Source organism: Phaseolus vulgaris, chromosome 11 (assembly GCF_051622355.1).
Source record: "Phaseolus vulgaris cultivar YP4 chromosome 11, ASM5162235v1, whole genome shotgun sequence".
In the NCBI taxonomy this organism is placed as follows: Eukaryota; Viridiplantae; Streptophyta; class Magnoliopsida; order Fabales; family Fabaceae; genus Phaseolus; species Phaseolus vulgaris.
In genome coordinates this window covers 51500706-51528118 of record NC_143508.1, presented here as the reverse complement: position 1 = coordinate 51528118, position 27413 = coordinate 51500706, and the positions used below count along the sequence as shown (strand labels likewise).

Here is a 27413-nt window from a genome sequence, read left to right as displayed (position 1 = left end):
TGTTCAATGTTGTATAAATATAAAATAATAAAGTAGGTTAAATAAATTTTAGATGCTTAATTTATAATATTAGTCTATCACATTTATTTATCATCAACTTCAAAAAAATAAATAATTAAGCAACACGAGAAAACTCAAATAATTTATGACGAAGTAGTATTGTTCTAAAAAAGAGAGTATTGTTATACCAAGGTGGAAGAAGGTAGTTTGTTTTGGGAGTCAAGCTATTATTTAGAGATATGATCATTTAGAGATATGAATCATGATCATTGAGTTTGTCAAAGATGATGAGAGAGATTCACAAGTAGAAAATTCTATTACGTTCACCTTATTAAGAATGTAGAGAATTATAAATATATAAATAACTATGAGAATTGATTGAATACTACCTTTGAGATTAATATGTATTTCTGTCTTTTTTATGCTGAGGTATGCAAAAGACATTTGAAATAAGTAAGAGATACCACTGATTATTGATCAGTAGTATCCTATGGACTTAAAGGCAAATTATAGGACTTAAGCACAATAGCTAAAATTTTCTTCGCTTATCTTGCTATTAACCATCCTCGACTTCTAAGTTGTACTCCTGTAAAAACCTCAACTCTATTTATTACTCCATTCCTGAAAATGACAGAATTTCTATGAGCCCATAAAACCCATATAATTGCCATCCACACTCCTTGTTGAGTGCTATTGCTAATGTCTTTGGTTGCAATGAATTTACAAAGAGGAGCACAAAGTGGAAATTGATTGTAAGGACCCAAATGACAGAGTAGCATTCTCTACAAACAATAAAAATCAGTATTTCTTTTCGTTTATTTCTTCCTTGCCTCATATATCATAAGCCATTGATGAGATACATATATTTTTTTTATTTGTTGAATTGTAATAATGATTGCACAATACATAATTTTGTTTGGGGAAGCCAAATACAGGAATAGGTGAAGAAGGACTAACAGTAGTCTTGGGTTAAGTTGAATAGGAGAGGATAGTGGAAATGATATGAAAGATTGTCCTTGTTTGAGATAGTTACAGTAATGCAAGGTGTGTGGCCAATATATAATACTAAGATAAGATTCAACTTTCAACAACTCTCCAGCATGCTGCACTCACTCATTTCCCATGAATTTCTCCACAATTGTTTCAAAAGAAAACCTGCTAAAATTGAAGTATAAGACAGTGTTATTGCAATAGAAGCAAGAGTATTTCCAACCAAAAAATTCTATATTTGAAGTACTAGTTTCATTCAAGAAATAAAAATAAGGAAGCTAGATGAACGAGTGGGTGAAGTTTCATACCGATCAAGTAATCACATGAAGAAGTTCTTTCCACTCATTTTCATTATTTGATCCATCAACTTCAATCTAGCAGTTATACCAAGTTATGTTTCAATACTTGAATTTTCCCTTACATTTGTGAGGAAGCAACCACCTTCGAAATCAGGAGAAAGTTGTGCATACAAAGCAGTAGCAAGGGTAGTCTTTCCTATGCCACCCATGCCCCATATTCCAACCATTCTAACTTCTCTTCACCCAATTCTTAGCAATGATTCAATTTGTTCATAATTTTCTTCAATTGCAACCAGACCTTTAAGTTGATTTGGGTATCTAGCAGTCAGTTTTTGCAAAATGTCTCCAACAATGTCCATAAGGAGTTTAGATTCAGTCCTAGCATATGAAAATGAAAATGGGGAACAGAAAGTAAATGATGTGTTGTAAGTCTAACCAAAACTAAAACATAATTCTCCATAATGTCGAATCAATATAGAGAGGCGTGAAACTGGACGATATATTGAGATGTTCTATATTCTCAAGTTCCGCGATTTGGTGAGTCACATGACATTTGTTCATGAAGGATTAGGAGCTTTATCATCTTGAGCAGTGGTAGCATTACTTCATGCTTTTGCCCCACCACACGTTTATTGTCCCAACCATCTTTTCATCACTAAATCAAAATTTTCAAATTACAACTCAGTTATTAACATATAGTTACATTTCATGTGGAGATTGGTAGTATCACAGTGATCTTATAATAATTTTTTTCTATTTTTCACAGAGATACTATCTATGGCTGAATGGTGCTTCGATGGGTTCGTTTATGAGCATGCTATGTTAATCATTGTAGCCTTCTTTATTATTCCTGGGGAACTTTACTTGTATGTCTCATCATATTTAATCTCCAACTGTTTGGGTATGGAATGGGTCTACGTTAATTAATTCTCATCATGTTCCATCTTTGTCTCTTTTTATTTTCTGGTTGGATGTTGCCTTTCTTTATCAAGTTGGGGACCAAGTTTTAATAAATATAACGCGTTTTGTATTAATTTCTCACTTCAACTTTTCGAATACGTGCATATAAGTGGAAAATGTTGGATGTTTTTGTTCTCTGGAAGGTCCTTTTTACTCACCTTGAATCAATACTATTATATCATTTTTACTTTTGTTGATTATATACATCTGATTGTGAAATGTGGGTGCATGCAGGACCATTCAACTTTGAGGTTGCAAAATCAAAAGGGAATCTACCCACTTTGCATATCAACCGCTGCTCCTAAGGTTGGGTTAAGTCAATGTTTATATTAGTTTCCATCTAATTAAAACAGCAGTTATTTCTCAATTAATTGAGGTGATTAAACAGTTATTTCTCAAATAATTTATAATCTTTAGAGTAACTGTGTTTATCCATCTGAATTAATGTCAGGTTTCCAACATCATATATTTGGATTCTCCTGCTGGTGATGGACTCTCTTATTCCAAGAACACAAGCAAATATGTTACCGGGGACCTGCATACTGCGTCTAAGCTTAGAATGATTTATATATTCTCATTTTTCTTGTCCGAATTAAACAATTTTATTCTACTATACTTGATAATACTCTTTGTATTGTTGGTACATTTCAATTTTATTAATTTTTAGAATGATAGATGGTGTTGTACTGCTTCTTTAGCAAATATTGCAGCGTTATCTAATGGTGCTAACATTTCAGATACAGTCTCCTAGATTCAGACTAGTTGTGATTGGAATATTCCTTTGTCTTTACCGCAGATGCCTCATTTGTTTAATTATATCATAATTAGTGAGAAACAAGATATTCCTAATTGGATTCTAGATGAGTCTGGTCGTTTCACTCTTAAATCGGCAAAAACTTTTTTCTTGGAACCAAGAGTTCTCTGAGGTTGGGGTAAATTCATTTGGTCTTCATCTATTCCGCCTTCCAAAACTCTAGTACTCTGGAAAGTTTTTCATGGGTGACTTCCTACATATCACCATATTCAGTATAAAGGTTTGGATATATGTTCTATGTATCTGCTTTGTGGAAAGCACGGAGAATCTATTCAACATTTATTTTTTGAATGTTCTATTGCTTTGCGTATTTCACTACAAGAAAAACGCGAATTACATACAGATTTTATCTGTATGTAAAATCAACATTACATATGGATTAAATTCTGTATGTAAACAAGTATTACATACGGAAAAATCCGTATGTAATTATTGGCACCATAAATTAAAATTATGCAGTGAATGGGATTCGGAGCCAGGTTCCTTCAGCAACCTTTCAACAAACAAAGAAAATTTAACCACTACACCAAGCAAATTCCTTAGTTTTATTATACTTATTATTATTAATAATACTAACAATATTAATAACATTAATAATACTAACAATATTAATAACACTATTACATACGAATTTTTCCGTATGTAATTACATACGGTATTGGCACCATAAATTAAAATTATGCTGCAGTAAATGGGATTCGAAGCCAGGTTCCTTTAGCAACCAAAGAAAATTTAACCACTACACCAAGCAAATTCTTTAGTTTTATTATGATTTTTATTATACTTATTATTATTAATAATACTAATAATATTAATAATACTAACAATACTACATACGGAATCCGTATGTAATTTTCCAGCCAAAATCCGTATGTAAACCTGTTTACATACGGATTTTTCCGTATGTAAATATTAGCACCATAAAAGAAAATTATGCAGTGAATGGGATTCGAAGCCAGGTTCCTTCAGCAATCTTTCAGCAACTAAAGAAAATTTAACCACTACACAAAGCAAATTCTTTAGTTTTATTATGATTTTTATTATGATTTTTATTATACTTATTATTATTAATAATACTAACAATATTAATAATACTAACAATACTAATAATACTAACAATACTAATAATACTAACAATACTAATAATATTAACAATAATACTAACAATATTAATGATACTAACAACATTAACATATGAATCACATTTAATTTATCTATAATCTACTTGAATCTAAACATAATTTATTATATTATCTATTAGTATGAATCACATTTAATATATGTCATACTCATAGTCATCATATTACCTATTACATTAAAATCAATTATCATTTTAATTATTATTTTACGATCATATTGACTTAATTAAGTTCATTATAGGTACTTGTTACTAAATAACCCTTTCTATTAATATATATATATATATATATATATATATATAATATGAAAGTAAATTTAAATTTAACCACGAGTTTTAAAAAATTAATGATTAAATAAAAAAATATATTAATCAATATATATGTATTTATAGTATTAAAGTTATATTAATATTATAGTATCAAGTCAAATAAAACTACTATACACACAATAAATATCTCAATGTATATTTATATCAAAATTAATATTAATAATATGAATATAATATTGATAATATGAATATAATATTAATAATATGAATATAATATTAATAATATGAATATTAATACTAATAATATTAATAATAATATTAATATGTATAAGTATAAGAAAAATGATAATATGACCAAAGAACTTGTCTGGTTTAGTGGTCAATGCTTCCCCTGGTCGCTGGAGAGACTTGGGTTCGAGTCCTGACTGGCTGCAGTTTGCTTGTAATATTATTTGGGGCTTGGTTTCGAGTCTTATGGGCATGGGTTTGAGTCCTAGTCAGTGCAGAATGTCTCAAAGATTAATAAAAAAATAAAGATGGAGAATGTGATTCTGTCTTGGTTTGTGTTGCATTTACTAGTGTATGGTTTGTGCTTTGTAGTCTGTTTTTAGAATTTTTAAATAATTGGTAGTTAAAACCTTAGTTGCTAATTAGATACCAATTTAGAAACTATTTAACAATAATAGAATATAATATAAACTAATTTAAAAACCATTTTTTTTTTAATTTTTAAATCTATTTTAGTTCCTATTGTAACTAATTATTTTGGTCTCTAAAAATTGGTTTCTATTTCATGATTTTCTTAGTGTCTTCGTTACTCTGCATAATCAATAGCTCCTGCACACCCTCTTCAACCATTCTTCAAATTACTAACAGAAACATGTTCAAATTGTAACACAAATGCTTTCTTTCTCTTTGTTATCTGACAGCGTTATTTTCATGTGATTCATTTTCTATTCCTGTACGTAATAACTGACAAGTCTTGGAAAATATAAGAAAGGTTATGAGCTTGACTATATCATAACCACTCATTCATTCATGCCAATTCATTCTTCACAGAGTCGTGGAAAGACTCAACACCTATTGGTTGTTGACGAGCCATGATGGAAAAAATGTTCACCAACCTTAACTCAATTCCATCATTCAAAACTTAGCTTATTACTATTATTTCCCTTGCACTCCATTATCAGTTTCATTCAAAAATTAGCTTATTACTAACTATTATTTCCATTGCACTGCACCTCAATTTTTGATGGACAAACAGCAAATCAGACCAAAACAAGTCGTAATGACATGTTTTACCCATCCTATCAGAAACTAAAATTTTCTTGAGAATTTTCATATCAAAAATATTTTTCCCACTTGCTTTCATTCAGATAATTAGTTCTTTAATTCTGGAATAGTAGTCTTTAATATAGTTAGAATTTTTTGAGTAAATTGCAACACAATTTAATAAAAATAATGGAAACAAAATGATGGCCACTCATTCATTGATGGACAACACCTACTAAACCATCATTCATAACAAAACATCTTCTTATTATTCATCTCATCATCACTCATATCTCTCCACTCACTCTTTTCCATTCACATTTTCTACCATGGCTGCTGAAATGATTAGCGGTGCTCTTGTGTCTACCTTCGTTGAGAGGACCATTGACAATTTGGCTTCTCGTTTTGGAGACATATTTCGTGGAAGAAAAGTCAACAAGAAGCAGCTAAGCAACTTGAAGGTGAAGCTCCTAGCAATTGATGTTGTGGCTGATGATGCAGAACAGAAACAGTTCACAGATCCACGTGTCAGAGATTGGCTTCTTGCAGCCAAGGGCGTGGTGTTTGATGCAGAGGATCTCTTGGATGAAATAGATTGTGCACTCTCCAAAAGCCAAGTGGAAGCGCAGTCTCAGAGTGCTGCTAAAAAGGTACTGAATTCCCTCAAAACTTCTTTTGTCAGTTTCTTTAAGGAAAATGAAATTGAAACAAGGATGGAACAAGTCATTGACGACTTGGAAGATCTTGCAACCCGCAGCCATGTTCTAGGTTTGAAAAAGGCTGATGATGTTGGGATCAGATCCGGTAGTAGATTATCATCAACATATTTGCCAAACGAAAGTGATATCTATGGCAGAGAAGATGACAAACAATTTGTTTTTAACTGGTTCACATCTGACACTCACAACAACCTATCTATACTTTGTATTGTGGGAATGGGAGGGGTGGGTAAGACCACTCTTGCTCAAAATGTATTCAATGACCCAAGGATGGATGAAGCTAAATTTGATGTCAAAGCTTGGGTTTGTGTTTCAGATGAATTTGATGTTTTCAAGGTATTAAGAGCAATTCTTGAACATGTTACTAAACCTACTCATGATGACACTAGAGATTTGGAGATGGTTCACAGAAGATTGAAAAAAGAATTGACGGAGAAGAAATTTCTTCTTGTTTTGGATGACGTTTGGAACGAAAACCAACCTAAATGGGAGGGAGTACGAAAGCCCCTTGTTTTCGGAGCCCAAGGGAGTAGGATTCTTGTGACTACACGTAGTAAGAAAGTTGCTTCTACCATGCGGTCTGAGGAACACTCCCTAGAACAACTACAAGAAGATGATTGTTGGAAGGTTTTTGCTAAGCACGCATTCCGAGATGATGATACTCAACCAAATCAAGAGTGCAGGGAGATTGGCATGAAGATTGTTAAAAAATGTAAAGGACTACCTCTCGCCTTGAAAACAATGGGAAGTTTGTTATACAACAAATCATCTGTTTCGGAATGGGAAACTGTGTTCCAAAACGAAATATGGGAATTTTCAAAAGAGAATTGTGATATTATTCCCGCTTTAGCATTGAGCTATATCCACCTTCCTTCCCATCTGAAGGTATGTTTTGCTTACTGTGCCCTATTCTCCAAGGATTATGAGTTTAAAAAGAAAGATTTGATTCAGTTTTGGATGACTGAAAATTTCGCCCACGGTCATCAACAATATAAGACTCCAGATGAAGTTTGCCAGCAATACTTTAATGATCTACTATCAAGGTCTTTCTTCGAACAATCAAGTGAAAAGAAAGAACTATTTGTCATGCATGACCTTCTACATGATTTGGCAAAATATGTCGGTGAAGGCCTATACTTTATGTGTGAACCTGATCAAACAGAAAAGATACAGAAGAAAGTAACTCGTCATTTTTCATTTGATGTTGATAACCACAATTGGTCTAATGGGTTTGGAACTTGTAATACAAAAAGGTTACGTTCATTTGTGCCAAAAGGTAATGTTTGGTTCATGCCTCATATTTGGGTTATGAAAATGTCGATACATGAATTGTTGTCCAAGTTTAAGATCATACGTATCTTATCTCTGTCTTATTATTCTAACCTTGAAGAGTTACCTGACTCTATTGCCAATCTTGAGCATCTTCGTTCCTTAGACCTCTCTCATACTGCAATAAAGAGACTAACTGAAAAGATATGTTCACTCTTCCACTTGCAAATACTGAAGTTGAACTACTGTGAACATTTGGAGGAGTTGCCTTCAAATTTGCATTCACTCACCAATTTATGTCGCCTTGAATTTAAAGAGACTAAAGTGAGAAAGGTGCCACGCATTTGGGAAAACTGAAGAATCTAAAAGTAGTAATGAATTTATTTAAGGTTGGCCATGGCAGGGAGTTGGGTATTCAAAATATAGGAGAGCTCAACCTTGATGGAGATCTATCCATTACGAAGCTGCAGAATATTGAGAATTCCCAGGATGCATTAGAAGCAGATTTGAAGAGTAAAACATTCCTTATGGAGCTAGGGTTGAAATGGGGGAGGAACTCTAATGATTCAAAAAAGGACGAGGAGGTAATTGATAATTTGCAACCTTCCAAAAACTTAAAGAAGTTGTTTATCCTTGGCTATGGTGGGAAAAGATTTCCAAATTGGTTACTAGAAAATTCATTGTGGAATATGGTGTCCTTAGGGTTGGGGCATTGTGAATCTTGCCAACGTTTACCTCCTCTTGGACTTTTGCCATTTCTTAGGAAGTTGGAGATTAGAAAACTTGATGGGATAGTTAGTATTGATGGTGATTTTCATGGGAACAACTCTTGTTCATTTAAATCCCTTGAAAAATTGGAGTTCTCCGATATGAGTAGTTGGGAAGAGTGGGAGTGCCAAGCTGTGATAGGTGCTTTTCCATGTCTACGAAAGCTTTCCATAACAAATTGTCCAAAGCTGAAAGGACAGCTGCCAGAGAAAGTTGTCTCTTTGGAAACACTAGAAATTGAAGACTGCCAACAACTTGAGGCATCCGCTCCCAAGGCTCTAGATGTCGAACTACATAACTGTGGAAAGCTGCAGTTGGACTGGGGTACAATGGAAGGTCTCATAATGGGTGGCGACAACATGGAAGCATCATTGCATGAAATTGTTGGGTCCAACACTCTTGAAAGCTTGGAGATTTATTCTCATTCAATGAGTGATGATTGTGTCTCTCTGTGGACCTTTCCACTGGATTTGTTCCCAACACTCAGGACGCTTCATCTCAGAGGGTTTGGTAATCTACAGATGATTTCGCAGTGTCTCATCCATAATCATCTAGAAGAACTGACACTTGAGAATTGTCCTAAATTTGAATCATTGTCTGGAAGCATGCATATGTTGCTTCCATCTCTCAGGAGTTTATCGATAAGAGACTGTCCAAGACTTGAGTCGTTCCCTGACAGAGGTTTGCCATCAAATTTGAAGACTATGATAATCATTAAATGCTCTAAACTTGTTGGCTCATTGAAAAGAGCTTTTGGAGATAGTCCTTCTTTGAAAATATTAGAGATTGACAAAGTGGATGCAGAATGTTTTCTAGATGAAGGTTTCCTTCCACTCTCTCTTACTTCTCTAACCATCTCTAATTGTCCAAATCTAAAAACACTGGACTACATCCATCAACTCTCATCCCTTAAGAAGTTGATTCTTATAGAGTGCCTCAACCTCCAACGCTTACCGGAGGAGGGTCTTCCCAAATCAGTTTCACATCTATTTATTCGTGGTAGTCCTTTGCTTGAACCACGTTGCCAGAAAGAAGGAGGCGAAGACTGGGAAAAGATTGCGCACATTGAAAAACTGTATATAGAGCATGTTTATGACAGTGAATATAGGTAGCGTCTTTATGACAGTGAATATAGGGGAGCGAGTTTATCACCGTTGTTATGAAACTGAATAGTGATGCATTTGGTGGGTTAGTAATATTTGTTATTGTTTAGAATGTGTATAAACTACTTTCCTCTTTTGGTGCTGCTAGTCATGCAAATACCTTCTAACAATTCTTTCCTTTTTCCTTTTAACATTACAATTACTAGTACAAAATGCTTTCAACTTTTTATCGCAACTACTCCTAGGTAGTTTCCTGTAAATCATCAAAACTAAAAACTTAATTCAGAAAAAATAGGATACCAAACATTATAAATATGTGTTGCAAAAAACAGTTATCAAGTATGCATAAAATTCTATTTTTTTTTATTAATTCTCATAATTATATAATAAAAACATTTTTGACAACAAGTAAAGGAGATAAATAGAAAAGAGATAATTATCAGAATAATATAGAGATATTTTTGACAGAGTTTTCATTATATGTTTTCAATCTTTCCTCATATGCTTCAAGAGAACCTATTAGTTATCCATTGATGAGATAGATATATTTTTTATTCGTTCAATTGTAATAATGATTTAGGAGTGAAAAATAATTTAAGTTGAATAACAGAGGATAGTGGAAGTGATATGAAAGATTGTACTTGTATCATATAGTTACAGTAATGCAAGGTGTGTGGCCAATATATAATACTAAGATTGAACTTCCAACAACTCTCCTGCATGCTGCACTCACTCATTTCCCATGAATTTCTCCACAAGTGTTTCAAAAGAAAACCTGCTAAAATAGAAGTATAAGACAGTGTTATTGCAATAGACTAGGCATGATTTTTTAGAAGCAAGATTATTTCCAACTAAAAAATTCTATATTTGAAGTACTAGTTTCATTTAAGAAATAAAAATAAGGAAGCTAGATCAACAAGTGGGTGAAGTTTCTTACCGATCAAGTAATCACATGAAGAAGTTCTTCCCACTCATTTCCATTTTAATTAGTTGATCCATCAACTCCAATCTCTGTGAGCTGTGACTCGTTATTAGATACTTCAAGGAATCTAACTCCAACTCCAATTTCTTTGGATTGTGACTCATTGAAGGTTTCAGTAATAGATTCCAATTCAAAGAATTCAGTGCTACTGCTACCAAACAACTTCAACCCTGATTCTGAGGCATACACTGGGAAGACCCCACACTCTTTGATTCTAACTTTTTCAGTTTTCTGACCGTAATTAAATTCAAACTTAAAAGGTATTTCACTAAGATGGTCACATGTTTCAACAAACAAAAATGCCACGTGATCTGAGATTAAAGATGTGTGTCGTAAAACACGAAAAATGTCACTTGTTTGCTATCTTGATAGATAGAACACGAAAAATGTCCCTCTACTGATCCCTGTCAATCAGCATGTCTAAGATCTGCCATGATTCCATGAACCTCCTAACAATACTAACGACATACACTAGATCAGGCTCTTCACCAAACGATCATTATTTAGAGTTAATCATTACTTGAACCCCTAATGGTCCATTTCGGCAGGTCAGAAGCTAAGTAAACGATTTGATACAAAAAAAAAAAAAAAAAGAGAGCCTAATAACATGATGGATATTACACTATACAAAAAGAGAGCCTAAAGTCACAAAATTCAAACTTCAGATTCAGACAAAGCAAAAAACACAGCTTACTGTCAGACAAAAGCCACTGATAGAAAACTATGCAGTATATTCAAGACACGGCAGCTGTTAAATTGACAGATCTTTTAAAACACTGTGAACATCGAATACAAATTGATATGAGTAACTGGACATTGAAAGAAAATATTTTCATGGGAAAACAATAAAAAATTTAAATCAGCCATATTCCTTTAACCTGTATAATTTCTAACTCAAAATGGAGAGAAATACCTGAGCAGATATACAGTCGAACTTGTTGGAACAGAGAAGAATGAATAGACATGCAGATTCATCTCTTCAACGCGAGGGCCCGACATCCTCTAAGCAAACGCGTTTTATGTCTCTTAACTTTTTGAGCATGCAAAGCAAAGTGGTGAGTGGTATTATAATAAATACGAACAACACTCAGATTTTAATATTAATAAATAGCTGCATTGATGGACAACAGCTGTGAACGTTGTGTTGACTGGTGACTTTAAAGTAAAGCATCATTCATAACAAAACATCATCTTACTACTCATCTCAACGTCACTCAGATCTCTCCACTCACTCTTTTCCATTCACATTTTCTACCATGGCTGCTGAATTCATTACCAATGCTCTTGTCTCCACCTTCCTTGAGACCACTATTGACAATTTGGCCTCTCGTTTTGGAGACATATTTCGTGGAAGAAAAGCCAACAAGAAGCAACTAAGCATCTTGAAGGTGAAGCTCCTAGAAGTTGATGTCGTGGCTGATGATGCAGAACAGAAACAGTTCACAGATCCACGTGTCAGAGATTGGCTTCTCGCAGCCAAGGGCGTGGTGTTTGATGCAGAGGATCTCTTGGATGAAATAGATTCTGCACTCTCCAAAACCCAAGTGGAAGCTCAGTCTCAGAGTGCTGCTAAAAAGGTACTGAATTCCCTCAAATCTTCTTTTGTCAGTTTCTTTATAGAAAATGAAATTGAATCAAGGATGGAACAAGTCATTGAGGAATTAGAAGATCTTGTAACCCGCAGCCATGTTCTAGGTTTGAAAAAGGCTGGTGATGTTGGGGTGAGATCCGGTAGTAGATTATCATCAACATATTTGCCAAACGAAAGTGATATCTACGGCAGAGAAGATGACAAACAATTTGTTTTTAAGTGGCTCACATCTGACACTCATAAGAACCTATCTATACTTTCTATTGTGGGAATGGGAGGGGTGGGTAAGACCACTCTTGCCCAAAATGTATTCAATGACCCAAGGATGGATGAGGCTAAATTTGATGTCAAAGCTTGGGTTTGTGTTTCATATGAATTTGATGTTTTCAAGGTATCAAGAGCAATTCTTGAGCATGTTACTACATCTACTGATGACAGTAGAGATATAGAGATCGTTCACAGAAAATTGAAAGAAAATTTGACAGGGAAAAAGTTTCTTCTTATTTTGGACGATGTTTGGAACGAAAATCAATTTAAATGGGAAGAAGTGCAAAAGCCCCTTGTTTTTGGAGCCCAAGGGTGTAGGATTCTTGTGACTACGCGTAGTAAGAATGTTGCTTCTACCATGCGGTCAGATGAACACTCCCTAGAGCAATTACAGGAAGATCATTGCTGGAAGTTGTTTGCTAAACATGCATTCCGAGATGATGATACTCAACCAAATCAAGAGTGCAGGGAGATTGGCATGAAGATTGTTAAAAAATATAAAGGACTACCTCTCGCCTTGAAAACAATGGGAAGTATGTTATACAACAAATCATCTGTTTCAGAATGGAAAACCGTGTTCCAAAGCGAAATATGGGAATTTTCAAAAGAGCATTGTGATATTATTCCCGCTTTAGCATTGAGCTATATCCACCTTCCTTCCCATCTGAAGGTATGCTTTGTTTATTGTGCCCTATTCCCCAAGGATTATAGGTTTAAAAAGGAGGATTTGATTCAGTTGTGGATGACTGAAAATTTTGCCCACTTTTGTCAACATAGTAGGACTCCAGAAGAAGTTTGCGAACAATACTTCAATGATCTACTATCAAGGTCCTTCTTCCAAAACAAAAAAGTATTTGACATGCAACAATACATTAAAGATTTACATTACAGGTCCTTCTCCCAAAATTTACATAAAACTAAAGAAGTATTTGTCATGCATGACCTTCTACATGATTTGGCAAAATATGTCGGTGGAGGCCTATACTTCAGGTGTGAACTTGATCAAACAAAAAAGACACAGAAAGTAGCTCGTCATTTTTCATTTGATCTTGGTGACAACCAATATTTTGATGGGTTTGGAACTTTATGTAATACTGAAAGCTTACGTACATTTGTGCCAAAAACTAGGAGCCTAAATTTATGGAGGTGGAGTATCAAAATGTCGATACATGAATTGTTTTCCAAGTTTAAGTTCTTACGTATCTTATCTCTGTCTCATTGTTCTAACCTTCAAGAGTTACCTGACCCTATTGCCAATCTTGAGTATCTCCGTTCCTTAGACCTCTCCCATACGGTAATAAAAAGACTAAATGAAAATATATGTTTACTCTCCCACTTACAAATACTAAAGTTAAACTCTTGTCGACATTTGGAAGAATTGCCCTCAAATTTGCATTTACTCACCAATTTGTGTCGGCTTGAAATTATAGAGACTGAATTGAGAAAGGTGCCACCGCATTTGGGAAAACTGAAGAATCTTAAAGTAGTAGTGAATTCTTTTACTTTTAATGTTGGCCGTGGCAGGGAGTTGGGTATTCAACAGCTAGGAGAGCTCAACCTTGATGGAAGTCTATCAATTCGGGAGCTGCAGAATATTGAGAATTCCCTGGATCCATTAAAAGCAGATTTCAAGAATAAAACACATCTTGTGGCGTTGATGTTGGAATGGGGGTTCATTCGAAACTCTATTGATTCGAAAAAAGAAGAGGAGGTAATTGAGAATCTGCAACCTTCAAAAAACTTAAAGAAGTTGTCCATCGTTAACTATGGTGGGAAACGATTTCCGAATTGGTTACTGAAAAATTCATTGTGGAATATGGTGTCCTTAGTGTTGGACAATTGTAAATCTTGCCAAGGTTTACCTCCCCTTGGAATTTTGCCATTTCTCAAGGTGTTGAGGGTTAAAGCACTTGATGGGATAGTTAGTATTGATTCTGATTTTCATGGTAACAACTCTTCATTTAAATCCCTTGAAACATTGAACTTCTCCTTTATGATTCAATGGAAAAAATGGGAATGCCAAGCTGTGACAGGTGCTTTTCCACGTCTACAACATCTTTCCATAAAAAATTGTCCGAACCTGAAAGGACAACTGCCAAAACAACTTATTCCTTTGAAATTACTACAAATTGAATACTGCCAACAACTTGAGGCTTCCGCTCCTAGGGTATTAGATTTACAACTATGTCATTGTGGAAAGCTGCAGTTAGAGTGGGGTACAATGAAAAGGCTCACAATGAAAACATCATTGCTGGAAATTGTTGGGTCGTCCAACACTCTTAAAATCTTGCAGATTGATTCACCCTTGAAGTCAATCAATGATAATTGTGTCTCTCTACGAAGCTTTCCGCTGGATTTGTTCCCAACACTCAGGATGCTTGATCTCCGTGGGTTTGGTAATCTAAAGATGATTTCACAAAGTCTCGTCCATAATCATCTAGAAGGGCTAACACTCAACGATTGTCTTAAATTTGAATCATTTCCTGGAAGCATGCATATGCTGCTTCCATCTTTGAGGAGCTTATGTATACAAGGTTGCTCAAGACTTGAGTCATTCCCTGACGGAGGTCTCCCATCAAATCTAGAAAAACTGACAATAAAAGACTGTCGAAGAATTGAGTCATTGCCTAATGAAGGTTTCCCATCAAATCTCCATACTCTGAGAATACAAGGTTGTTCAGTACTTGAGTCATTCCCTAACAGAGATTTCCCATCAAATCTAGAAAGGCTGACAATACAAGACTGTCCAAGACTTGAGTCATTCCCTAATAGAGGTTTCCCATCAAATCTCCAAAATCTGACAATACAAGGTTGTTCAGTACTTAAGGAATTTCCTAATAGAGATTTTCCATCAAATCTCCAAAATCTGACAATACAAGGTTGTTCAGTACTTAAGGAATTCCCTAATAGAGATTTTCCATCAAATCTAGAAGGACTGACAATACAAGACTGTCCAAGACTTGAGTCATTCCCTAACAGAGGTTTCCCATCAAATCTCCAAAATCTGACAATACAAGGATGTTCAGTACTTGAGTCATTCCCTGAGGAAGGTTTCCCATCAAATCTAAAATATTTGGCAATACAAGACTGTCCAAGACTTGAGTCGTTCCCTGACAGAGGTTTCCCATCAAATCTCCAAAGTCTCACAATACAAGGTTGTTCAATACTTGAGTCATTCCCTGACGGAGGTTTCCCATCAAATCTAGAAGAGCTGACAATACAAGACTGTCCAAGACTTGAGTCGTTCCCAGACAGAGGTTTCCCATCAAATCTCCAAAATCTGACAATACAAGGCTGTTCAGTACTTGAGTCATTCCCTGATGGAGGTTTCCCATCAAATCTAGAAGAACTGACAATACAAAACTGTCCTAGACTTGAGTCCTTTCCTGACAAAGGTTTCCCATCAAATCTAGAAAAGTTGACAATAAAAGACTGTCCAAGAATTGAGTCATTCCCTGACAAAGAATTCCCATCAAATCTCCAAACTCTGAGAATACAAGGTTGTTCAGTACTTAAGTCGTTCCCTGACAGGTTTCCCATCAAATCTCAAGCTTCTACAAATCAGTAATTGCTCTAGACTTGTTGGCGCAGTGAAAGGAGCTTCCAAAGACAACTCTTTGAAAACCTTGTGGATTGGAGAAGTAGATGCAAAATGTTTTCCACATGAAGATTTGCTTCCACCCTCTCTTACTTCTCTAACCATCTCTGATTGTCCAAATCTAGAAAAACTGGACTACAAGGGTCTTCATCAACTCTCATCCCTTAAGATTTTGTGTATAATAAACTGCCCCAATCTCCAACGCTTACCGGAGGAGGGTCTTCCCAAATCAATTTCAGATCTTAAAATTCATGATTGTCCTTTGCTTCGACCGCGTTGCTGGCGTGAAAGAGGCGAAGACTGGGAGAAGATTGCGCACATTCAAACACTGTGTATATTGTAATGATGTTGTTTGTTTGAACAGTGATGCATTTGTTGGGTTACATCAGATTCAGACAAATAAAAAAACACAGCTCGCTGTCAGACAGAAGCCACTGATAGAAAACTATGCAGTATATTCAAGACATTGCAGTTGTTAAATTGACAGATCGTTTAAAACACTGTGAACATCGAATACAAATTGCTTTGAGTATTATAGTACTTTAATAATATTGACGATTGCTATGAGAAAACTCTGGAAATTGATAGCAAAATACTCTCATGGAAAACAATAAGAAATTTAAATCACCCATATTCCTTTAACTTGTATAATTTCTAACTTGTATAATTCCTTTAACTTGTATATTCCTTTAACGTGTTACTCATGACTGCTCCCTTTTGTGCTTCCTTCCAAAATTCCTCTGCTCCTTCACACGATCTTCCCATCGATTATAGATTCCACCCCTCATCCACATTAAAACCAGTTAATGAGATGCTCAAAGTAGATGTACAGTATTCCAGTAAAAACTGCACTATACCAGTAAACTGTGCCCCTTCAATTAATCTTCACAGATGTTCTGCAGATGATTCTGCACACGATTCATCCAGAGACATTTTGAAATTGAGAGTTATGTCTAACATAGCAGAGACAAAACCAAATTTGATCCCACCCTCCCTTCCAAGCAAGACCTTGTGCTTTGAATTAATGACCCTATTTAAACTTTTTGGGGAACCAACTCTTGCCAAGCATGCCTTGGTTGTGGTTCTCCTATGCCAACTGTATGGTTCAGCTGGCAGCACCAACACTAGGCACCAAAACCTCACACATATCTGCATACCCTTTCAAGCCTTTAAACACACCTATTCCACGCTTCCCACTGCCCTCAAGACCTTTCTAAAAAAACTCTCAACTGATGCATAAGCTTTCCAGCATTTCTAGACTCCACCCTTTTTATAAGCTACAACCGTGCTTTCGAACTAATCCTTCCCAATACTGACCCACACTAATAGCACCTACAGCACCCACATCTACTGTAGCTATCTTGCAAAGTAGTTAAGTACAATGCATATAAACATTAACTGTTCATTTTCCAATTACTAACAGATATTTCTCTTGTGCTTTAAGGATAACTGGACAAGTAGAAAACCATGTGGCTCAAAATATGAAGGACACTATAATTCCAAAAAATTATTTTATATAATTTATTCTAATAGATTTCTTTAAACCAAATTATGATATCTGAGTATTTTTTAGTTATATTTTAATTCTGTATCCTATATTTTAATAGTATTTTAAACCTACAGCATCGTGTAAGTCAGACTCTCAACCAGCAAAAAACAGCCAAAACATGAGCCAAATACTATATCCCTAGAGAACCTAATAGTACCTCACCAGAACCCAAAATGGTAAAAATTGTTTTCAACTTGGTTGTGAGCCACACTAGAGATTCCAGTCCATTTATTGCAAAGGTTCCAAACTTCCTCTGCACTTTTACATTCAAAGAAAAGGTGACTAACAGATTCATCTTCCAAGCCACACATCACAGCAAAAAGAGGAATGGGTACAGAACTGTGCCTAAGATTATTCCTAATAGCCACACTGTTAAGACTCAATCTCCACACAAAATGTACAGCAGTGGGATAACTTTCAAACTCCATATAATTTTTAAAAAGCTGAACTGTCCCCCCTTGAGTTCCTATTGGTTCTCTTATATGCTGATTTAACAGTATAGCACCCATGTTGATCACCTTTCCATCTCCATTGGTCACTCTCATTTTGTAAAACTTTGCTTTTATCTAATTCTGGCATAAAATTATTCAGCACTTGTAGTTCCCACTGGAACCAATTCTAATCTCCATACCCACCTATCATTCACCCAAACCCACAGTCTTTCTCTTTAATAAAGGAAAGGGAAAAAATTAAGATTTAATTTATATTTGAAGGCTAATTGATATGGAAACTATTGTCCTTGGTTGAATGAAGATCTTCTTTTGTGCTAATCAAATAGTTGTTTGTTTCTTTAGTAAGTGAATATGTACAATCCCATTTTGAAAGGCAATGCTACATTCTAATCATCACATGTTCAACACTATACAGAATATCATTTTTCTATGAAATTGGACTTCAAGGATTATCTTTTCTCTATTAGTTGGATAGTGATTCAAAATCATAGAGGTTTAGTCACCATATAGTCAGCAAAAAAGTGGTAGTCAGATCAAAATTGGCTTGTGTATGTAGCTTCGCATGCAAGCTGATTGTTGCAGTAGTTGATATTTTCTAGTAATTGATTACCCAACTTTTTTGAATCTTAAGTATCCTGTGTTGTTCGAATTCAGAGATAACAGCAGACGTAACCTTACCTAATTGCCTCAAAAACAGAGAAAGAGTGTACTGAAATGAATGAATAGCATTCTGTACAAATAATAAAAATCAATATTTATTTTTGTTTATTTCCCCTTACCTCATATATCATTAGCTATTGGCTTCAACGATATGCAAATTGGCAACAAATTCAAACCACAAATGGAAATACAATATTATTCATTGGTAAGTATTTGATGGTTGTTTGGGTTTGTTTATTGATTAGTCCACCAAATATGACTATATTCATTAAACTGCCTTTAATATATATCTGAAAGCCGGCAAAGCAAAGACATAAATAGAAGAAATGTGAAAACCATTGAACAATCAATTTTAACTTTGACAAAGTCATCAATATTCCTAAAGATGTTGTTGTCTACAATCCAAGTCAAACAATCATTCATAATAAAACACCACCTTACTACTCATCTCATCATCACTGATATCTCTGCACTCACTCATTCAGATCACACATTTCCTTTCATCCACCCCATTTTCTACCATGCCTGCTGCATTGATTCCTGGTGCTCTTGTGTTAAATGGTTTATTCACAATTTGGCTTGTCGTTTCGCAAACATATTTCGTGAAAGAAAAGGCAACTAATGTGTCAACTAATAAAATAGTAGATTTTAACATGTTTTTCAATATATCTCTTAATTTAAACAAGTCACTTAATTAGTTAATAGTATAATAAGAGCTGTTGCAATTTGTGATGTGGGAAAGACTAAAATATTATTGGTTGACAAAATAACGAAGAAGAATAATGTTGATAAAATATCTTATTATTGCGACTACATTAACCCTGCATTGCACTGAGTCATTGGCAAAAGCTAGTGAATCTATTCATCTTTATCCTACCATGGCATTAGAACTTGTTGGTGGTGCTCTTCTCTCTGCTTTCCTTCCGGTTGCATTCGACAAGCTAGCTTCTCCTCAAATTCTCAATTTCTTTCATGCTCGAGAGCTTGATCAGAAGCTGCTCAACAAGTTGGAAACCAAGATGCACTCCATCCATTCTCTGGCTGATGATACAGAGCGAAAGCAGTTCACAGATCCACATATCAGAAACTGGCTGCTTAAGGTCAAAGATGTTGTCCTTGACGCAGAAGATCTCTTGGATGATATACAAAAGCTCTCCACAAGACAAGATGCTGAATCTGAATCTCAAACCTGTTCAGGCTGTACTTGCAAGGTACTCAATTTCTTCAAATCTTCTCTTATTACTATTAGTTGTCTTAACAAGGAAATTGAGCGTAAGATGGAACAAATCCTTAACGATTTATAATTTCTCTCAAGCCAAAAGGGTGATCTAGGATTGAAAACAGCTACTGGTGTTGGATCTAGGATGAGTAATGAACTGCCACAGAAATCACAAACAACATCTTTGGTTGTTGAAACTGATATTTATGGCAGAGATGATGATAAAAAACTGATATTTAACTGGCTGACATCTGACATCAACGATCGTAACCAGCCATCAATGTTTTGTATTGTGGGAATGGGAGGGGTGGGTAAGACCACTCTTGCCCAACATGTATTCAATGACCCAAGGATGGATCAGGCTAAATTTGATGTCAAAGCTTGGATTTGTGTTTCAGATGAATTTGATGTTTTCAAGGTATCAAAAGCAATTCTTGAGCATGTTACTACATCTATTGATGACGGTAGAGATATAGAGATGATTCACAAAAAATTGAAAGGGAAAAAGATTCTTCTTATTTTGGATGATGTTTGGAACGAAAACACATCTAAATGGGAAGAAGTGCATAAGCCCCTTGTTTTTGGAGGTCAAGGGAGTAGGATTCTTGTGAACGTAGTAAGCAAGTTTCTACCATGCGGTCAGAGGAACACTCCCTAGAGCAATTACAGGAAGATCATTGCTGAAAGTTGTTTGCTAAGCACGCATTCCGAGATGATGATACTCAACCAAATCATGAGTGCAAGGAGATTGGCATGAAGATTGTTAAAAAATGTAAAAGACTACCTCTTGCCTTGAAAACAATGGGAAGTTTGTTATACAACAAATCATGCGTTTCAGAATGGCAAACTGTGTTCCAAAGCGAAATATGGGAATTTTCAAAAAAGGGTTGTGATATTATTCTCGCTTTAGCATTGAGTTATATCCACCTTCCTTCCCATCTGAAGGTATGCTTTGCTTATTCTGCCCTATTCCCCAAGGATTATGAGTTTGAAAAGGAGGATTTGGTTAAGTTGTGGATGATTGAAAATTTCTCCCACTGTCGTCAACATACTAGGACTCCACAAAAAGTTTGCCAACAATACTTCAATGATCTACTATCAAGATCCTTCTTCCAACAACCGGATGAAAATAGAGAAGTATTTTTCATGCATGACTTTCTACATGATTTGGCAAAATATGTTGGTGGGGGCTTATACTTCATGTTTGAACTTGATCAAACAGAAAATGTGCAGAAAGTAACTCGTCATTTTTCAGTTGAACTTGGAAACTATCAATGTTTTGATGGGTTTGGAAGTTTATGTAATACAAAAAGGTTACGCACATTTATTCCAAACAATAGGAGGAGTATGCACCATCTTGACCGGAGTTGGGATATCAAAATGTCGATACATGAATTGTTGTCCAAGTTTAAGTTTTTACGTATCTTATCTTTGTCTAATTGTTCTGACCTAGAAGAGTTACATGACTCTATTGGCAATCTTTAGCATCTACGTTCCATAGACCTCTCTGATATTGACATAAAAAGAATAACTGAAAAAATATGTTTACTCTCCCACTTGCAAATACTGAAGTTGAACAACTGTACATGTTAGAAATCCCTATTAATGGTTATAGATTAACTTGACTTAGTAAATAAATTCAAAGTAATTATGTTTAAAATATATTATGCTATACCAAATATATTTACACTTTGTGGATTTAAAGTATTCAATTAAGTTACCTTACCTAATTGCCTCGAAAACAGAGAAAGAGGGAACTGAATCCATTTCAAAGTAACTTAGAAGAACAGTATATTTCCTTCAAACATATTGTAGCCATCTTTCTAATTTAATTCATTCTCCAAAGTTCATTTGGTAAGTATTACATGTAATATCTAAGCATTCAAATATTGCAGTAAACAGCCTTTATAATGACACTTGTTTACAGCAATGTTATGCTTGCTTAATTCAGGAAGTGTGATTCAAACTGGTATGTATATATATCAAACTCACTTTCCTAATGGAAAAACAAACTCATCAATCTCAACAATGATGGAATCTGATGAGCAGCCAAAATATAAATACGTAACCAATAAACAAGTAAAGGAGATAAATACAAAAGATAATTATCATAATAATATAAAGATATTTTTGACAGAGTTTTCATTATATGTTTTCAATCTTTCCTCATATGCTTCAAGAGAACCTATTAGTTATCAAGGTGTGTGGCCAATATATAATACTAAGATTCAACGTTCAACAACTCTGCTGCATGCTGCACTCACTCATTTCCCATGAATTTCTCCACAAGTGTTTCAAAAGAAAACCTGCTAAAATTGAAGTATAACACAGTGTTATTACAATAGACTAGGCATGATTTTTAGAAGCAAGAGTATTTCCAACTAAAAAATTCTATATTTGAAGTACTCGTTTCATTAAAGAAATAAAAATAAAGAACCTAGATCAAGGAGTGGGTGAAGTTTCATACCGATGAAGTAATCACATGAAGAAGTTCTTCCCACTCATTTCCATTTTAATTATTTGATCCATCAACTCCAATCTGTGTGAGCTGTGACTCGTTATTTGATACTTCAAGGAAGGATTCTAATCCATTTTCAACGTTAGAGCATCTAACTCCAACTCCAATTGCTCTGGATTGTGACTCATTGAAGATTTGAGTAATAGACTCCAATTCAAAGAATTCAGTGCTACTGCTACCAAACAACTTCAACCCTGATTCTGAGGCATACACTGGGAAGACCCCACACTCTTTGATTATAACCTTTTCAGTTTTCTGACCGTAATTAAATTCAAACTTAAAAGGTATTTCACTAAGATGGTCACATGTTTCAACAAACAAAAATGCCACGTGATCTGAGATTAAAGATGTGTGCCGTAAAAAGCCTTCATTCATTCCCACTTGTTTGCTATCTTGATAGATAGAACACGAAAAATGTCCCTCTACTGATCCCTCAGAAACAATGACACAACAGATGAAACCACACAATTCAGGTAGTGAGAGATAAGGAATAGTGATTGAAGTATCTCCAGTATGAAATCCACAGTCATTCCTGATATGGTCTCCAGGGAAAACGACACATCCACCCTCAAATTGCTTAGGATAATATTGTTTGGATAAGCAGGGCGTGCAACTCTGTAACATGTGTTCAAAAACAAGTAATTGACTGAAGACTAAAGAAGTGCAGTTATAGGCTGTCAGAATTTTCAAGGATGGTGGAAGCTCTGATAGAGACACCAGTTTCCTGCAATCATTTAACCTCAATAGTGTCATCATTGAAAGGTTTTTTATGCTTTCAGGCAAATTCTCCACAATAGTTCCACTTAAGTCTAAATATTCTAAACAGAACAAGTGGCCAATGATGTTGGAGACTGATTGTACCAATGATAGATTCGCGTTGTCTTGAGTGCAGTCAAAATGGTGTGGCGCTGTAATCAATCCCTGTTCCGGAACACTCGATAACATGTCAAAATTGTTACAACCATCTAGCAAAAGTTGAGTAAGTTTCCTATTAAATTGAATTGATGATGGCAATGCACGTATAGCAGTATAAGATAAGTTCAAAATTGTCATTTCATGTGTTGTCACTGAGAACTCCTTGAGAGATGAACAACCTTGGAGGTACAACCTCTGCAGATATTTTGAATGAACATTCAGGTTTTCAATTCCTGTGCAGCCACTCAAGTTCAAGATTGTAAGCTTAGGGAGAGATGATATGGAAGGGTGGAGCTTACGCAAGCTTTCACAATGAGAGAGATGAATTGTAATAAGTTTTTCGGCCTTAGATAAATCAGGAATCTCAACCAGATCCCCAGAGGCTTCTAGGTAAATTTTCTCCAAGTTCACAAGGTTCTGTAACAAAATGCATCACTTTGTTCAGAAATCGTTAAATTCATAATCATGAGCTTTGATTAAAACAGAAACCTAAACAAATTGGAGAATGATTTAGTAGATATAGCCACATTCATACCTGAACACCATCCCAAAGCTTTTTAAGCTTGCTACCATTGATGGAAAGCTCAACAAGATCTTCTGCATGAAAGTTAGACGGCAAAGACTCATGACAAAATCCATCCCAATAAAAGTACCTCAATTTATCAGAAAGTGACTCCAGACCGCTAGGAAGGTACACATGAAATCGGGTTGACGACAATGAACAATGTATGTCAAGAAATCTCAAGCTAACCATCTTTGCGAAGCAATTAGAGCTCAAATTTAGATCCCTGTTTAGATTACCCGTATCTAAAGTTATGCATTCAACAACTTCAGTTCCCTGTGAAACAAAATTTAGAATGGTAAAATTATCATACTAGCAACATCCTAAAATGAAACAAAAAAGAAACAATTATGAATCTACCAGTTATACCAAGTTATGTTTCAATACTTGATGCACTTCCTCTGGTCTCCACAATCGACTTCGCCTTCCAGGCTCTTTAATAGATTCTTGATCAACAATTTCTCGACCCATTTCTTGTATTAAATCGTGCATTTCTATTCTATTGTAATATGAAATTGTTACTAGAGCTTTATCTAAAAGAACTTCTATTCCAGATGCTGCAAAGAAATCACAAGCTTCCAATAGATTTGTGACCCAATCTCTATCTTTTCCTTTCAAGAAGCATGCAATATCTAGAAAGATGTCCTTTTGAGAACGATCTAAGCCATCATAACTTAATTTTAATACATTATTAATTTCCTTATTTGAGATCTTTTTGAGTTTTCTCAATTCACTTTCCCATGCCTCTTTAGTTCTTCGACGTAAACTTGCACCTAGAACTTTCAAAGCCAAAGGAATACCTTTGCAATAGGAAACTGCCCTTCTTGATAAATCTTCGTGTCCATGTTTAGGTGTTTTTTCATCAAAGACAGTTAAACTGAAAAGTTCGAGAGACCGATCAAAACTCAATTTCTTCACCTCATATATCTCATTATTTGGTCTAAAAATTTGTTTGTCTCTAGTTGTAACAATGACTCTACTTCCAGGTCCCAACAAACCATAATCTTTAATAAGATGTTCCAGTTGCTCAGAGGTAACCACATCATCCAATACAATGAAGACTTTTTTATGTCCAAGCCTATGCATGACAAACTGGGGTACTAAAAGGGGTGCCTCAAAACAATGACTTTCATTACCTAACAACTCAGTATAAAGTTTTTTGTGTAAAGCTTCAAGTCCACCATGCCTACTTGAATTTTCCCTTACATTTGTGAGGAAGCAACCACCTTCGAACTCAGGAGAAAGTTGTGCATACAAAGCAGTAGCAAGGGTGGTCTTTCCTATGCCACCCATGCTCCATATTCCAAGCATTCTAACTTCTCTTGATCCAATTCTTAGTAATGATACAATTTGTTCATAATTTTCTTCAATTCCAACCAGCCCTTTAAGTTGATTTGGGTATCTAGCACTCAGTTTTCGCAAAATGTCTCTAACAATGTCCATAAGGAGTTCTGATTCAGTCCTAGCATATGAAAAAGGAGAACAAAAAGTAAATGATATGTTGTAAGTCTAACCAAAACTAAAACATAATTCTCCATAATGTCTAATTTATATGCCCAGTATAATAGTATTAGAAGTTCGCAAGTACTCATAATGAACAATAAATGGATAGGATACAAATTGCAAAATGTATAAGATAAATCAAGGGATAAATAAAGGAGTAAGGAATAGGATACACATTTAAAATTGTAATTGCGTTGAACAAGCACACAGAAGGAAATGAACAAAACTATATTTGCCACTATTCACTTGCATATATAATCTGATATCACGATTTGGCTACTTTGATTCAACTATAATTTTATATCTGTGTGATGCTCATACTATTCCTATCTTTCTATTGCATATACAATCTAATTTGGCAACTGCAAATAAAAAAAATATGTTATCATATTTTTTCTTTCAAAAAATTTCTCCCTCTCAAATCATTTTAGTTACCTGTTTCGAGAATCCCACCCAGATAAATTGGCTACTGCTGTGAGAGCGGCTCTCCATTTGTTGCACCTGAGGTCTTCCTTATGCTTTACAAAGGCTTGTTCATAGCTCCCACTCTGCTTCCTCACATGAGATGGGTCTATGTTGTAAAACACTGGAATCACAATTTGTCCTTGGTTTTTCTGGCATTCAAGAATCTTGCTCAGTTCTTCTAGGCACCACTTTGAGGAAGCATAGTTTTCTGACATGATCACAATCGATACATGAGAATGTTCGATTGCTTTGATGAGTCCTTGTGATATTTCATCTCCCTTCTCAAGCTGGTAGTCAATATATGTTTCTACTTTTTTTTGCTTCATGAAGATGGCTGGTGAAGTTCATGCGAGTGTCCTCACCTCGAAAGCTTAGAAAAACATCATATTTTTTACAAGATGCCATAGAAGAAGAGTTTGAGGAAGAAGCAACATCACTCATCATTGGTTGCTCAGCCATTATGAATTCCTAGGGTTGTACCTGCAATGATTATAGCAACGCACTTGAAGAAATAAAAGAAGGTTTTACGTTTCAATGGGTTCTTGACTCATGTCTTTAATATTATTACTTGGAATGTATAAATATTTCTAACACGAGATCAACAAGTTCAAACTTCAAAGTTCTGCTCACTTACAAAAGAACATATAAACATGTTTACCAAATTGCTAATGTGATTTTTGAGGTGTTTTGAAAACCTTGGAGAAATATTTTGCCTTGATTAATGTCTTGTATTTTGTTGGGTTTTTGATACAATAGCAAACAAAAAACATAACAAGATTGGAAGAAAAAACTTTTATTCACTACAAGGTTTTAAACACAAAATTCTCACTAGCACTACAGGAAAATCATCAAATAGAAACCAATTTTTAGAAACCAAAATAATTATTTGTCTCTAAAAATTGATTTCTATTTCATCATTTTCTTGTAGTGTAGATACCGGGTCATTTGTACATTTAAAGTGCTCTATATATAAAACTAAGAAACAGAATAATAGAAACTTATTAAGACAATTATAAACACATCTACCTAATTCTTCTTCGAGACTATCTTTTCAATTCTAACCTCCTTAGACTCAATAACATTTCTCACAAAGTGCAATCTAACGTTATTACGAAGTGGACTTTAAGCCTAACTCAATCCCCCATAAAACCGGCTCATGAGGTTGAGGTTTGCACCCACTTATATACAATGAAAGACTCTAATCTCTAGTCGATGTGAGATCTCCAACAAACGTCTTTGTGTTTGATCCTCTCGCGGTAAATTTAATGATCAACTAGATGTATGTTATTTTGACTATCATAGTGAATAGTCATAGAGTCCTAATAAAAGTCATCTCTTTTATAATCCCCTTCAACCAAAAATCCTCCTTCACCCCACCCCTTCCGTGAGAGTGATATACTCTATTTGGGTAGTAGATAAAACTACCATTGATTGCAAGTTGACTTTCCAACAATCTGTAGTTCCAAATCATATAAAAACATACTCAAAATGATACTTTCTGTTAAATAATATTGAGATTGCTATGAGAAA

The 27413-nt window shown here is 34.9% G+C and overlaps 5 protein-coding genes and 1 pseudogene across 6 annotated transcripts; 5 read left to right on the top strand and 1 right to left on the bottom strand.

Annotated features, from left to right (window-relative positions):
• The first annotated feature begins 6072 nt into the window (after positions 1 to 6072).
• LOC150023384 (putative disease resistance RPP13-like protein 1) lies at positions 6073 to 9775 on the top strand. Its single transcript, XM_090297365.1, has one exon. The coding sequence runs from the start codon at positions 6073 to 6075 to the stop codon at positions 8086 to 8088; it is 2016 nt and encodes a 671-aa protein (XP_090153491.1). The 3' UTR covers positions 8089 to 9775.
• Positions 8106 to 9775, top strand: LOC150023383 (putative disease resistance RPP13-like protein 1). The gene has a single exon (XM_090297361.1). The coding sequence runs from the start codon at positions 8106 to 8108 to the stop codon at positions 9609 to 9611; it is 1506 nt and encodes a 501-aa protein (XP_090153487.1). The 3' UTR covers positions 9612 to 9775.
• Positions 9776 to 11717: 1942 nt separating this feature from the next.
• Positions 11718 to 16633, top strand: LOC137821339 (putative disease resistance RPP13-like protein 1). The gene has a single exon (XM_090297359.1). It carries the CDS (start codon positions 11841 to 11843, stop codon positions 16008 to 16010), a length of 4170 nt encoding a protein of 1389 aa, XP_090153485.1. The 5' UTR covers positions 11718 to 11840; the 3' UTR covers positions 16011 to 16633.
• Positions 16634 to 19579: 2946 nt separating this feature from the next.
• On the top strand, positions 19580 to 20578 carry LOC150023382 (putative disease resistance RPP13-like protein 1). The gene is made up of 2 exons (XM_090297827.1): positions 19580 to 19912; positions 20024 to 20578. The coding sequence occupies exons 1-2, from the start codon at positions 19580 to 19582 to the stop codon at positions 20576 to 20578; spliced, it is 888 nt and encodes a 295-aa protein (XP_090153953.1).
• A 143-nt stretch (positions 20579 to 20721) lies between these two features.
• On the top strand, positions 20722 to 21405 carry LOC150023381 (putative disease resistance RPP13-like protein 1). Its single transcript, XM_090297826.1, has one exon. It carries the CDS (start codon positions 20722 to 20724, stop codon positions 21403 to 21405), a length of 684 nt encoding a protein of 227 aa, XP_090153952.1.
• A 1015-nt stretch (positions 21406 to 22420) lies between these two features.
• Positions 22421 to 26363, bottom strand: LOC150023380 (disease resistance protein RML1A-like; annotated as a pseudogene). The gene is made up of 3 exons (XR_016517389.1): positions 25854 to 26363; positions 24285 to 25377; positions 22421 to 24191 (listed from the first exon to the last, which is right to left on the bottom strand). The product of XR_016517389.1 is annotated as a disease resistance protein RML1A-like (transcript).
• Between the last annotated feature and the right edge of the window lie 1050 nt (positions 26364 to 27413).